At 40.8% G+C, this 14954-nt stretch overlaps 1 protein-coding gene across 3 annotated transcripts in view; it reads left to right on the forward strand.

Annotated features, from left to right (window-relative positions):
• Positions 1-14954, forward strand: part of GRIA4 (glutamate ionotropic receptor AMPA type subunit 4) — a 240641-nt gene that overhangs the window by 136475 nt on the left and 89212 nt on the right. For all 3 annotated transcript variants that reach the window (XM_037377767.1, XM_037377768.1, XM_037377769.1), the window contains exon 4: positions 7478-7662. In XM_037377767.1, the coding sequence (XP_037233664.1) occupies positions 7478-7662 (185 nt within the window). The remainder of the gene's footprint in view (positions 1-7477; positions 7663-14954) is intronic.

Below are 14954 nucleotides of genomic sequence, written 5' to 3' on the forward strand. Positions count from 1 at the left end.
TCTCTCCTTATAATACAATTTCTTTACACAGTTTGCATGAAATTTTGCCGAGTGGATTGCGTTTGCCTGGCAAGGTGTTGGTAGCGGGGTGGGCACGGGGCGGCTTTGGTGAGAAGCTGCTGGAAGCTCCCCCATGCCCGATGGGGCCGGTGCCAGCCGGCTCCAGGACAGACCCACCGCTGGCCGAGGCCGAGCCCCCAGCGACGGCGGGAGCCCCCCGGCTCGTGTGCTGAAGAAGGGGGAGAAGCTGCAGCGCAAGAGCCGCCGCGGCGAGAGGGGAGCGGGACCGTGCGAGCGCAGCAGCCCCGCAGCCCCGGGCGGTGCAGGGGGGCCGGGGGGCTCCGGGCGCCGCAGCAGCGGCTCCCCCAGCCCGCGGGGCAGCCCCGGCGGGGCAGGCTGTGCCCCCAGCCCACGGAGCCCGCGGGGGAGCAGCTCCCCCCCGCAGCCCGGGCAGGGGGTGCCCGCAGGGGGCCGGGACCCGCGGGGGCCGCGCTGGGGCCGGCTCCGGGCAGGGCCCGTGGCCCCGCGGGGAGGAGCCCGGGCCGGGGCCGGGCTGCGGGCAGGGCCGGCGGGGGGGGAGGGAAAATGGGGAGCGAAGCCGAGCCCGGGAGGGAGGGAGGGGTGCGGGGAAGGCGTTTTACAATTTAGTTTTGTTTCTCATTATCCTATTCTGATTTGATTGGTAGTAAATTAAATTAATTTCCCCAAGCTGTGTCTGTTTTGCCCATGACATTAATTGCTGAGTGATCTCTCCCTGGCCTTATCTTGACCCGCAAACCTTTGGTCACTTTTTTCTCCAGCCCCACCTCCAGTTGATGAGGGAGAGTGATAGAGCAGCTTGGTGGGCACCTGGCATCCAGCCAAGGTCAACCCACCACAATGAACTAAAGAAATTTTGTCTTGATGAGATTTCTAGAACGTATGTCAGACACTGGTCACACACTTGAACTCATGAGGTTCCCTGTCAAATAAGAAGGTATTAAGTAGTGATCCGTTCTGGTTGCAGTCTTTCTCAGTCTCTTTACTAATGACTTGGATGAGGAAATACAGAATACATTTGTTAAACTTGCAGACAATACATTTAAATGACTATGCATACTTTGTAATACATTTTTTTAAATACATCACTTTTTCACTAACTTACTTCGGGAAATACTTGGATCAACTACAACATATCCAGAGGAAAGCAAGGAACATTCTCAGAATCTGGACTAAAGGGCGTTCCACAAGGAAGACCTGAAAGAATCATGTTTCAGCAAGAGAAGTGCAGATAGAAAAGAAATGAAATAGCAGTCTTCAGTTACATAAAGAATTGCTTTAAAGATGAAGGGAACAAACTGTTCTCCAGGTCTACTAGAGATAGGACAAGAATGAGTTGCTTTAAATTACGCCAGGGGAGACTTGGGTTAGCTTTAGGAAGCATCTCTAATGATAAGGATAATTAAGCAATGAATATATTACCTAGGAAGTTACAGAATCCTCTTTAGAGATTTTTAAGGACAAAAAAAGATATCTGTCTAGAATGATTTAAATACAATTTATCTGTCTTGAGGAATGGAGGGATAGAGAGGAATAGATGGGATTATTTCTTGAGTTCCCTGTCTTATTTTCCAATCTGTGTGTCATTTCTGTGAATTAGGCCCAAGAAGGACTGAGAACACACCTGTAGTTCTAGCTTTCACTCTGTTATCTAAATTGACCGGTTTGTATGTACTTTCTGTTGAATGTCCCACTCCAAATGCAGAGAAAATCGGGCATGCGAATGAGTTATCATATGTTAAAAGTTATATGAAAGAGCTTGTAAATCTTACTGGTTGTATTTGAGTTCTAGAAGCTGTATACTGACCAAAAATTTGAAACAAAACCATATGTTAATAAAAAGGTATTAACCATCATGAGGAAAACTAAAATATACCTGAGTTTGTGTCTTTGTAGTTACTGATTGAATGTACAATCATGCCTCACTCCTACTGTAAATTTCTTATATGGTTTTCATCACTGTAGTATCTGTATTCATCTCACCAATTTTGGTAAATAAATGGTAGGTATTTTCACTAAGCCTCATGTCTAGACTCCTTCAGTATTCACTGGAGAAAGGGAAAAGCACCTCTGAGACAGATACGTAAGACAAAAAAAATGCTTTTTTTTATGGGGTATAAGTCTCTCCTTTGAAAGCTTGGATGATTAACTTAGACAAACACTTTATAGACAGCTAGAGTTAAGTGACATGAATTCAATCCTGAATGTCAAATATATTGGCTTATCCATACCAGATGATTCGATCATTTATTCTTCACTTCTGCTATGTGTTGGATTTATAACAAATTTATTTCTTCTACTGATCCTAATACGAATTCCAATAGATGGAAATAGCTTTCATAAAACAGCTCCAGCATTTCAGTGTCTGCAGCTGTTGGGATCGTAGCTAATCTTGGGAATGGGATCAATTCCTATTTGAAAGTTAATTGGGCCAGCAAAAGAAGAAAATTAATTTGCATTTCAGTAATGTGCAGTGTATGATGCCCATCTTTGGAAAAGACCCATGTTTGTCAGAGATGTTTTCTACTCCTGGGGGCCATAACAAATATATTGCATATGCCATTTCCAAGTATATTAACATGTTAACTTGTGTCATTCAGTATTGTCAGTCTGCTAGCCAGATTAAAATACAATAATAATATGTAAATACTGTATCCTCTTCATCGCAGAAAATTAATAATAAGTTACTTCCTGCACAATAGTTCCAAAATGAGAATTATTAATGGGGGTGCTACTGTTTGGAGCAAGCAGCCACTTCGCTATCTGTCCTGTGGTAAGACCATCAGGAATGATTGCCTGCACTTACAGGGGCAGGAGAAATGGATTTGCAAAATGAAAAGTCTGCTGGAAGCTGAAGGTTATTGAAATTTAATTATTACACTGTAATTTATCACTGAAATATTTCTGGTGAAAGCAAGCAGGCAAAGCAAGAAGAAAAAGGCGGGGGGGGGGGGGGGGAGGGAGGAAAGAAAGAGAAGGAAACAAGCCAACCTTGTGCATTCCAGCAGAAAAATAAGTCAAGAAAATGCTCCTCTATCTCTTTAGCTTATTCTGAAAACACTGAAGAGATTTAGATTTTACTTTTCATTTAAATGGAAATAAATGAAATTAAGTCATTGGCTGCTGATTTAAAATTGGATAGGGGAAAGCCTAGCTGGTAGAGCAGAAGACAAAAAAAAAAAACCTGAAAGGCCACTGAACTTTTAAAATCAAAAAGATTACTCATTATTTCAACTACTTGGGTGGAAGGTGGTTGTGTATAGGCTCTATTGACAGCAATGTTGCAGTGACTAGGAGGAAATTCAGGGCTCCCAAGGTCCTGCACTTGCCACACGTTCTTAAATATGAGAATTGTCCACGTTCACGCATCAGCCTCCAGAAGATACCCAGGTCTCTCTGAAATACTGACCTCTCTCTAAACAGATGTAAGACTAGGTGCACATCTGACATTGGTTTTGTGTAGTTCATGCATTTTGTCATGGAAGAATGCCTGTGGAGTGTGGAATGAGGGAAGGAAGGTTAAAAAAATTCTGATATTTTCTGTGTAAAGTATTTAGCTGTAATATCAACCCCAATACATAGATTTTTTTGCAGTAGGCATCTCCAGCTCTGATTTTACAGGAAACCAATAGAGTAACTCTTTCATTGTCATGTTTGTTGTTTGTTTGGGTTTTTTTCCCCAACATGATGATTGTGTGGTATCTTTTTTGAAATAAATTAGCAACATCTTAGATCATCACAATTCCACCTGACCAGGAAACAGAAAAGCAATGAGAGAAGGAATCAAAAAAATTAAATCTTTGCAGACTTTCTGTTTCTGGTTTGGTTCCAGTATATTGAGGTGGAATTGGTATTACCAGTCCTTAAGCAGTTGTCAGTAGTATCTGCATTTGAGTAATGACCTAGAAAAAGCAGTTGACAGACTTCTCATCCCAGGTCATTTGAGGAAAAATCTCCAGAATCATAGTCCCATAAAAAGGAAAAAGACACCATTCTTGCATATAGCATCTTTGCATTTGGGAAGGACTTCTGTGTTTTCAAGCAGTTGTATTGCTGTTTTATCTTGTTCATAGATTTGCTATTATAACAAAACAAAACAAATAAACAAACAAAAAAACCCCACAAACACCAAAAAAAACCCCAAACACTCTGGGAAGGACCAGGAGCTTGTTGATGCAGACTTGCAGGCTTCAACTGGTTGTGTTTGGACACAATAATTTGTATTTTCTGATAAATGAGTTATCTGCATTTCAAGGTTGAATTAGTTGGTGAGGAAGTGTTACTATATGGATTTGTGAGAACGTGCCTTTTTATTTAGTGGCATAGTCCTAAACATTCTTTTTAATAATGTTGTTTTGAAAAACATTGTGTAGCTCAGCTGATAAGAGTTAGCATGGGTTTTTTAGTTTGCTTTTATGCAACAAATAGTATTCCCCAACACATGGGATAGAATGTATTCCAGAAAATGAATCATTCATCTGCCTGTAGCATAACTGAGGATAAACAGCAGATAACCAGAAAATAAATACCTTTTAGGAGGCAGCTGTAAGATTCATGTCTGCTGGCTTTACTTGGGCAAACACCTTTCTGAGGTTCAAGAATTTTGTCTAAATAGAGATGCTGCACTCAGTTTCTGAGAGTTACCCCAGGTTAGTTTCCGGGTTTTTTGCCTTATAAAATGTTCACAGCACTACATACAACTGTTTTTTTACTGTCAGCTGTAGCCAATTATTTTGGACAAATAAGCATTCTTCTCAGCATGTCTAATTTTTATGCCAACTGAGCCTGTGAATGCCCTTATTCATTCTGCATAAACTCCACCCTTGTCAGTCTGTTATATTAGAAATTGTTCCTGCACACTGAATAGATGACTATGCTCCTGATTACTTGCACAGAGATTCTGAGTTCTTTTGATGGAGATGTTGCACCATATCCAGTTACTACCTATTTAGCTGTATTGTGCTGTATGTGAAAGACATGCTAACATGAAAACCCACATCTGAGTGCTAACTACTGACAAGAAGCTACAGGAACTTCAAATGCTTAAATGAAGGCAGTTGCTAATGAAATGTGTCAAGTCAAAGTTGATCCAAGGTAGAAGAAAAGCTTTTCTATGTGTTTGTCTGATATTTGTCATGCTTTATGCTGGGATAAATTCCCAGTGTGTTCAAAATACATCTTAGTAAAGTTGTTCAAGTGAAGTAAGGAAGGAATGAGGGGATGTCAATTGCTGTTTCAAACACCATTCATTCTGAATCAAAGAGAATGTTAATTTGTGTCAGGAAGCTGAATTAAGTAAATGTTGACTGCCTTAGTAGCAAAGATCAAGTCAAAGTTACAGTATAAATGAAGTAGGAACCCCTGTAACACTGGAGTAGTTTTAATGTATGTCTATATATGGAAATGAATAGGAAATGAAGCAAGAAATACAATGTTTGGGAAAGAGTCTTGTCATGATTCGCAGAGATAATTACAGGCAAAAAAGGAGATTGAATATAGCAACAGGAAAAGCAGAATAATTATGCAGCAATTGACAGGAAAGCTGTATGGTTCTTTGAAAAAAATAACAGTCATCAGGTTAAAAATACATGCTGAGTACAGAAATGTTTCAATACTCAATACATCAAGTATTTGAATTAATTTCCTAAGATAAAATACTGTTTCATAAAATGTCTCATCTATACAATAAAATATGTTATGCATGTTATGTATTGATTATAATTGTATTCTTTTCTCAAACGTGTCATCTGAATTGGAGAAAACAAATAATAAATGTTTATTTCAGACCGCGGGTCCATAGTGTCATGATTGTAAGAAAATACAGATTTTAGGTTAGTATTTCTAGGGCTGCAGATGTTGTAGGAGCCAGAAGAAAAATAGCTACTCCTAGATTTATGACAGAATTAGTTTCTTATGGGCCCTAAAATCTTCATATTCTGATAAAAATATTGTCTACTTTTATTTTACTGGAGGCAAACTCAGGTTTTGGTGGTTTTGTAGCTCTTCTGATAATGCATTAGTTAGCAACAGCACACTCAAAAGTACTCTTTCTGAAATGTGACTTACAAAGATTCCTCTTGCAATCTGCGGGAGTATCTGATAGTGCTTCCTACATGGAATCTGTCACACAGTGGCATCTTCAAGTGCATTAAAATGACAGCAGGGGGTCACTGCACTCAGACGTGGCACCCTCTTGTTGAAGGCAGAAAGGAGCCACCACTGTGAAGCTGCATCACTGAGGACAGTTTTCAAGAGATGAAATCTTTCGTTCAAAGCTAGTGGGGAAAATTCAGCCAGATAACAAGTAAAAAGCCACAATATTTTATGTTGTAATAGGGCGACCTTCTCTGAATTGTATCATTTGCATCAATATATTACTGACAAACATATCTGTCCTTTTTGTCTTTCTTAAATGTTAACTCTGGATCTGAAGTGTGCAGTCTTCATTGCTTCAAACAAATTCCCCATTTACTCTAGGTAAAAGATGGAATAATACATGCCTCCTACTTAAAGAATTGGTGGGGCAAGTCAAGACTAGACTTGCAAGCTGTCCTAAGATATGTCACAAGCTTCACTCCTGCCTCTGTACTGCACATCCCCAGTGAGAGAAAATTAGGAAAGGGAAAAAGGCGAATGGCTGGTGGGCCAGGGCACACTGAGGCTGCAGGCAAGAAACCTGCCCTACAGGTTCAGGTGGAGCCTTCTGAGAGGATGCTGCCTTTCCCTTCTGTGAATGGGCTCACAGATGACCGAGGGGGCATCAAATACTGATAATGATAAAGAGCAATAATCCTGCCAGTAGTAGTAATTAATGCTTCTGTGGTGCCCTTCATTCGTTGACCTCTAATCACTTTGTATGCATTGATTAAAGCTATACAGAATCTCTGAAACGGATCGAGATAATTTCTATTCACACATCTATACTGACACGCATATATATATGCATAAGTAAATGAAAAAATGAATTCTTACTAAAAAGCATTAAAAGCTTCTTGTATGAAATGCTGTCAAACCCACCCAAACCTGCCAAAAACAAAAAAAGCAAAGCTTTTGCATGCCTAACATACTGCTTTAGTAGCATACAAATACTTCTGGTGAAGTGTGCTGTGTTGTGAAATGCCTGGATATAGAAACCTTTACAGAACCAATATGAGAAGCTGAATGCCTGACTGGAAGACTTTGTGTGTATAAATCATATGAAGAATATCCATAATTCTGAGAATCATTCCAAACATTCCGATCACAGCAATTGTAATTTTGTTAATTGCATACCGTTCATACGCTGATCATGGCTAGCAGCATAGGTAGTGATACAAAAAGTCTCTTATTCCCTTCCCTGCTGGAGCAAATATTAAGAAATATAATATTGATTAAGGATAATTCCTATTCAAAAAATGTAATGATTGTGTTACAAGTGTATTGTATCCTTTTCTTTTAGGTTATTCAATACTTCAAGCTATTATGGAAAAAGCAGGACAAAATAGCTGGCAAGTCAGTGCCATCTGTGTGGAGAATTTTAATGATGCCAGTTACAGACGGCTTTTAGAAGATCTGGACCGAAGGCAAGAAAAGAAATTTGTAATAGACTGTGAAATAGAGAGGCTTCAGAATCTCTTAGAACAGGTAATACCTGCTTTTAATGTCATTGTAAGCACAGTACTGAAAATGCAGATGAGATACCAGTGTGCGTTGCATTTCATTTGTTTTTTTCATTGGAAATTAGATTGCTTGCTCTTTCGTTTTGTTTTCCTTCATTGGCCTATATTTGTGTGTCCACTTGCATACTCCATTTTCTTTTCCTATATAATTGTTGTCTTAATAGCCAGTGCATCAGTGCAGTGAGGCTGCCCTTTCCCACTCGGCAGGTCTGTGGGTGAACGGTGTCAGCACTCAGGGCAGCTGCACGTTTGGCCTCGCATCCCAGCACTTCTGTCTGATGCACAGAATGAAGCATAGAATCATAGAATGGTTTGGGTTGTAAAACATCTTAAAGACCATCTAGTTCCAACCCCCCTGCCACGGGCAGGGACACCTCCCACCAGACCAGGTTGGTCACAGCCCCATCCAGCCTGGCCTTGAGCACTGCCAGGGATGGGGCAGCCACAGCTGCTCTGGGCAGCCTGTGCCAGTGCCTCACCGCCCTCACGGTAAAGAATTTCTTCCTCATATCTCACCTAAACCCACCCTCTTTCAGTTTAAAGCCATTCCCCCTTGTCCTATCACTACATGCCCTTGTAAAAAGTCCCTCTCCAGCTTTCCTGTAGGCCCCTTTAGGTACTGGGAAGCTGCTACAAGGTCTCCCCGGAGCCTTCTCTTCTCCAGGCTGAACCACCCCAACTCTTTCAGCCTGTCTTCATAGGAGAGGTGCTCTAACCCTCTCATCATCTTTGTGGCCCTTCTCTGGATTCACTCCAACAGGTCCATGTCCTTCTTATGCTGGGGGCCCCAGAGCTGAACATAGTATTCAAATGGGGTCTCGCAAGTGTGGAGTAGGGGGGGAGAATCACCTCCCTTGGTCACAATTCCTTTGATGCAGCACAGGATATGGTTAGTTTTGTGGGCTGCAGGTGCACGCTGCCTGGTCATGTTGAGCTTCTCATCAACCAACAATCCCAAATCTTTCTCCTCAGGGCTGCTCTAAATCCATTCTCTGTGCAGCCTGTATTTGTGCTTGGGATTGCCCCAACCCATGTGCAGGGCTTTGCATTTGACCTTGCTAAACTTAATGAAGTTTGCTTGGGCCCACCTGTCAAGACTATCAAGGCCCTTCTGGATATCATACCTTCCCTCCTGCTTTTTGACCACACCACTCAGCTTGGTGTCATCGGTAAGCTTGCTGAGGGTACACTTGATCCCATTGTCCGTGTTGCCAACAAAGGTGTTAAATAGTGCTTGTCCCAGTACTGACCCCTGAGGAACACCAGTCATCACTGGTCTCCACATCTTCCATCAGGAAGAACATGGTGTTGCTGAGCTGCCAAATGCCTCAATCCATACCTTCATGGGGGTAAAACTCAGTTTTGTTTGAGGAAAAAAAAGCTTATTTGAATCCACTGTTACTTTCTCTTCACCAAATAGGATAGGCCATTTATTTCTAACCATAAAATACTTTAATATTATTATTACACATTTAAACTGATAGTTTTACTACTTTAGCAGAGTATTTGTGAACATGAACAGTAGAATAAAAGTGCTATTGAACTCAGAAGGAAGGTCAGGTTCTTCTGTCACTTCTTCATGGAAAGTTGCTATTACATAAAGGAAATACTGGGCCAGACAAACTGGCTTGCACTAGGTAGTACCTACACCACTGTGTAAAGTGAATATGAAATTCTGCTGCTCTGATGTGGCAAATCTATTTCTATATAGTGCTTATGTATGAGCTCTTCCTTAAATGGTGGGGGGAAAAAAATAATGCTTTGAAAGGAGCATTTTGTCAAATGACGGGGAAATAATTTAGCGTGAAGTATCTGCTTCTCACATGATCCCCCATATCTTGCTGATGTGGTGCAAGTGCACCGTTCAGTACCTGCTGGTGCTGCTGCGGGAATTGCAGGGGATGAATGCCATCTGCTGGTGGGAGATCCTCCGCCCCATGCTGCTTCACATTGCTAGCACAATAGGTAATTTTGAAGATTTTGTTGCAAAAACGTTCGTGATGCATCTGCCACTGAAGTCACAGAAAAAAGGAAATGTCGTTTGCGATACAGATATGCAAAAAATATTACTCATAGAAATATCTACATCAATTTTGCTTTCAATGGCAGAAGATCGAAAGGGAAACTGAGAATTAATAGTATGGCTGATTTAACAAGGACTTTTTCTATGATTGTTGCCAAGAGAAGAAAGGATGATGCCATGTTGCTATAGATATTCGTTTGGCCATTTTTTTTATTCTAAATGCCACGATGTTTTAACACATGCTTTCTGTAACTTATAATGAAATCCTCCCCCAAGTTCAGCCTATGTTGTAGTAAAACAGAACACCCATTTGAGAGTCTTTTAAAATACACTCAGAAAAATAATTTCTCTCTTACAGCTCTGTGTTTATGCACCTGGTTTCTTTTACATGGTGTACAAATGTGACTTAGAAAAAGTATGTTATATTACCATAAGTCTTGATGTACACCCACCATCTTGCATAGGTGTATCAACTGAGTATCCGCTCAGTTTCAAAGCAAAAAAAAGTTATCCAGTACACGTTTGGATGTCACTGATCTCACGTGTACATTTTATTTGCTTCCAGGAGCTGCTACTCATTTTCCTTCCAGACTGGCACCTGCATACTCAGTTCCTTTTCAGGAACATAACCTGTGTTCTTTGTTCAGATCAGGCAGAACTGAATTGGATATTGATTTTAATGTGATTAGGTTTTGACCTCCTCTACTTCGTGCAGGTCTGGATTCTGCATGCCTAAAACAGATACTCAGTGCAGGCAGGGTAAATCATAAAAATGAAGTGCCTGGCCTCAACAGGCTGAATCAGACACGGTGAGTTTGGCTAACACCACTACAGGGCAAGGCTGAGAGCTTATTGAGTCCTCTTCCCATTAACTGCACAGGGAGAGTGGAGGGTAGGAATTAACAACTAACTTGCAACATACCTGTGTCCTAGTCATACAAGCACTTTAGGAAGTGATTCATCTGGCTACTGTCCAGTTTTGGGTGGGATGAATTTCACCCAGGAAATGAGCTCTTCTGTAGTTGCACTGGTGTTTATTTACACTGAAGTGTAAAGCCTTTGCCCTTAGATCTATGCTAATGAAGTGAGAGAAACTGGCTTCTGGGTTTTTTCCTGTAGTGACTGCCCATATAGATTATTTATATATATATTTACACTTGACCTACTTAAATTGGAATTCATTTATTTCAGAATTTTTCTGTAATTTTCCCAGATCATGTGAATTCTCTGCTTTCCCAACATGCTTGGAAATCCTCTCCATCCTTCCCAAGGAAGGTCACTGTACAAACAGGAATGGCATTATAGCCAGGCAACAAAAAATGCAGAAGAGCTGCAGCTTTAGTCTGCGTTGTGAAAGTCCTAGTCTGCCTAGGCAGGCTGACCTGCAAGTAGGCATCGGATGCTGGTTTGGGGCTCCAAAACGAAATCACTTTGCCTTCAGAGATCAAGTGCTGCTTAAGGATGGGCAGTCAGAAACAGTCAAACATAAAAACATTTAGTCTGCCAAATATGGGATTGAAGCAAAAAGAGTCTAGCCCATTGTAGAAAATGCAAAATAACAGCCATTTTAAAATATCATCCCTTGACTTTCCTTTGCATGAAGGCTTTAATAACCTGTAGCAAACAGGTAAGGTGGCTTCACAAATGGACTAAAAGTTGGTGTGCTCTTCCCTGCATACACTGAGGAATTGATTAAGCTTCAGTGACTCTAATTAACTTCTTCCCTGCCTAGTTCTCCTGTAATTGAGAGCCTAAGTTGTGACTATACTGTAATACTTTGCAATGTCCCAGTAAATGTTCTGCAGAACATTTAGGAAAAGTAATTAAATCTCAGTAATGAGACCGTAACTCAAAGTGCTTTGCCCTTAAATCTATGGTAATGAAGGGAGAGACACTGGCTTGTGGGCTTGTGGGTTTCCTCTCAGATGACTGCCCATGTACATACACCTTTACAGTTCTCATGACTGTGGACCTCAAGCAGTGAGGACTGGAGACTTTTTCACTAGGACTGGAGACTTTTTCACCGGCTGTGTTCAGAAAGTGATCACATGCACTGCTCCCCTGTCCATACTAGTGCCCACTTATCTGACCTGATGTCTTCCCTTCACTGTCCTCTCCCAGCTGCCTAGCTAAGAAAATCAGCACCTTGCTGTTTCCGCACTTCTTGTGCAACTTTAATCTTACCATTTTCTGTTTCTTTTGGTCTCCTGTATTTTTCTTAGTTCGCTGGGGGGGGGTCATTTATTTTTAACTCCCCATGTGCCTTGTGTGTAGAAGCTGCCTCCACACTCCATACCTGAGCCTTGTCTTCAGGGAAAATTTCTGTCCTGGAACCCAGTGATGTATCTGATATCCGTGCTTCCCCTGTGCACACCTGAGGATGTGCATTTTCATCATATGGTCTTCCTTTCAGGTTTTTGTGTTGCTGTGGTGAGGTTGGCGTTTTGGGCAAGGGCCAAACCTGTGCTCCGTGTAAGGATAAGTTATAGAGAGATGGCATTTCATTTTCAGATTTCCTTCTAGAAAGGGAGAGTATGGCTACCATTAAATTCAAGAGATGCATTCAGCGCACACACAACGTTTATATCCAATTTACTTGGATTGCCCCCTACTGTCTTAGCTTCAGAAAAGGTTGTGGATCTTACCTCTCAAGGCTATGCCAAGACTTACAAGACTCTGATGGTTTTCTTAATAAAGCTGTGCTCTTCTTTGGTCATGCTCTCACACACAAGACCATACAGTCACCAGTAGCAACTGGAGCTATTTGGAAGTGACTGGAAATGTTTCGCTTGGCTTCAGTATTACTGCCAATTGGCATGGCTCAGCTCAAAGTCCTGTTTGAACACAACACCATAACAGACATCCATTTCTGCAGGGTCACAGAGTTGTTGCTTCAGCTCATCAGGAAGACAGACAGCATTTTCAGCCTGAGTCTGTAGATCTCCACCTACTCTCGAGAAACTGCTCTGTCTCAAGCATACCAAGAAAATTTTAGCTCTTTCTAGACTTTGTTCTTCTGATGGTGGAAGAGCACTATACGTCCTTGATATCTTACAACAGCTATAACCAGGAAAACCTTTTTGGTGCCTGTGAGTGAAACTCCTCCTTTACACTCTTCTGGCAGACCTTATCATCCTGCAGTCTCAGGCTCTGAAAGACAGACTGCAAACATCAAGACTTTTGCCGTAAGTGGTTTCTTTATTTGTCCACTTTAAGTGGCACACATGATTTGCCTTCGGGGAAGGCAAGCAGGTCCTGACCCATTTTAATTTACCAGTGTAAACCTGGTATATAGCTGGGGGTGGTGTGGCTCTGGGCATGGACTGCTCCCTTGCTGTGGCCTCTCAGGGCAGCCTTGGCAGCTTCTTACCCCAGAAATAACTGACAAACAGTGTGTTTTAGTGCTGTGCAGGAGCAGGAAAAGCAGTAAAATGAAGATGGAAGGTATCCCTGCTCATGGCAGGAGGGATGGAACTAGATGATTTTAAAGGTCCCCCCCAGTTCAAGCCATTCTATGATTCTGTGATTTTATGAAGATCTATTTCATGTAAGCTTTCCCCAGAACTTCCAGAAAGTGTGTTGCCATTTTTGAGAAAGGCCGTCTACTCTTAACAGTTATAGAGGTCTCTTTATGCTTAACAGAATGTTTTTTTAGAAACTTATAAGCGATCTCACAAAATCTGATTAAATGTCTCCCCAGTTTATTTACCTGGCTCTTTGTTTCATCTGTTCATACACAGCCATAATAAAAATAATGCCACGTGTTGTTAATTTCAAAAATAAACTATGATAATCCCTTATTTTTATTGCATAGGTGACTAGAAACAGAGGCAAAGCCCCATTTTCCTACATGCATGAAATTAAAGATTGTTTTTACCATTATCTTTCCAGCTTACTGGGACAAGATAGAAAAAGGGAGTTAAAACAAAGATACAGACAGATTAAATGACATCTCCACAGTTTTGTGTAACAGATATGGCTTATATAGGAGAACACATTTCTAGTCATTCATATTCTTCTGTCAAGGACCATTACGTCCTTGTTTATCAACATCCCTTTTTTCGTGACACTTTCAGCAGGTGGTCTTTTAAAAGCACAAAAATAACTCTGATTGAATCAAAGGATGAAAGTTGGTCAGAGGCACAGGAAATTCTCTGCTTGCATGTCTCTTCTTTCCAAGTTGTGTTTCTAAAGTGGTCCCCTGACTTTGTATTAAAAAGAACTTTCTGCTTAATATGAAATGAATACTTGAGACACGTCGTAACATTGTGATTTCCATTTCCTAGCAACTAATCAGCTAATACTGGCAGCAAGAAATACAGCATCTGAACAGTCCAGGCCAAAGTAGTCATTTATTGTATATGGCACAGCAAGAATCAGGCCCATGTGCTTCTCTCACTTTTCACTCGGAGTTTTCCATCTTTTCTTATTCCATCTTTTAATTTCATTTTTCTTCCTGCTTTCTAAAACAGTTTTGCATTTCTCCATGCAAATAAAATCCTCACATTTCTGGCTTATTCACCAAAAATCAGAAGTCAAGTCAGCCTAAGGATAAAGGGTGTAGAAAATCATTACTTTAATTTTATTATATATTTACTGAATTTCTATTTGAAATTCAGAACTCACATTTCAAAATAAATATGCCTACAAAAGAAATGTGGTTTTATTTGTTACTGAGAAAGCCCAAACAAAGCTAATACCAGATACATATTTCAGCTGAACTTATGAAACCCCAAGTCAGGCTTCCCAGTTTAACAAAATTATTGAGTTTTTTATTTTATTTTTCTTCTCATATTACTTTATTCTCATTACTATTAAATATTAATAATTATTAAATCAAAATATTTTTTCTCATTGCTTGATTTGCATCATTACAATCTGAAGCAATCCAGAAGCTGCGCATAGCAGAATGAAGCAGCGTTTAGGATTACTAAAACAGTTAAGAAATGAGGACTGTTACCTCCTTGGTTTTTGAGGGCTTTGTTTTTCTCTTAGTCTGCTGCTACCACCAGCACCATAAAAATCTTATTTCCAAAAATGTACTGATCAAGCAAGAAATGGCACTTCCTTGGCTAATGAAGAAACATGTACAAGTTGAAAGAACCCGTGTGCTGACTAGCAGCTGTCAGACAGGAGGTGTAGTGTCTGGGTCCTTCTTACCCCTTTGGAGGCAAAAAAAAATATAGGATTCTCTTCTCCACCCGGCAGCCAGTATTAATATGGACTGTACAGAG

This window comes from Falco rusticolus, chromosome 2 (assembly GCF_015220075.1).
Source record: "Falco rusticolus isolate bFalRus1 chromosome 2, bFalRus1.pri, whole genome shotgun sequence".
In the NCBI taxonomy this organism is placed as follows: Eukaryota; Metazoa; Chordata; class Aves; order Falconiformes; family Falconidae; genus Falco; species Falco rusticolus.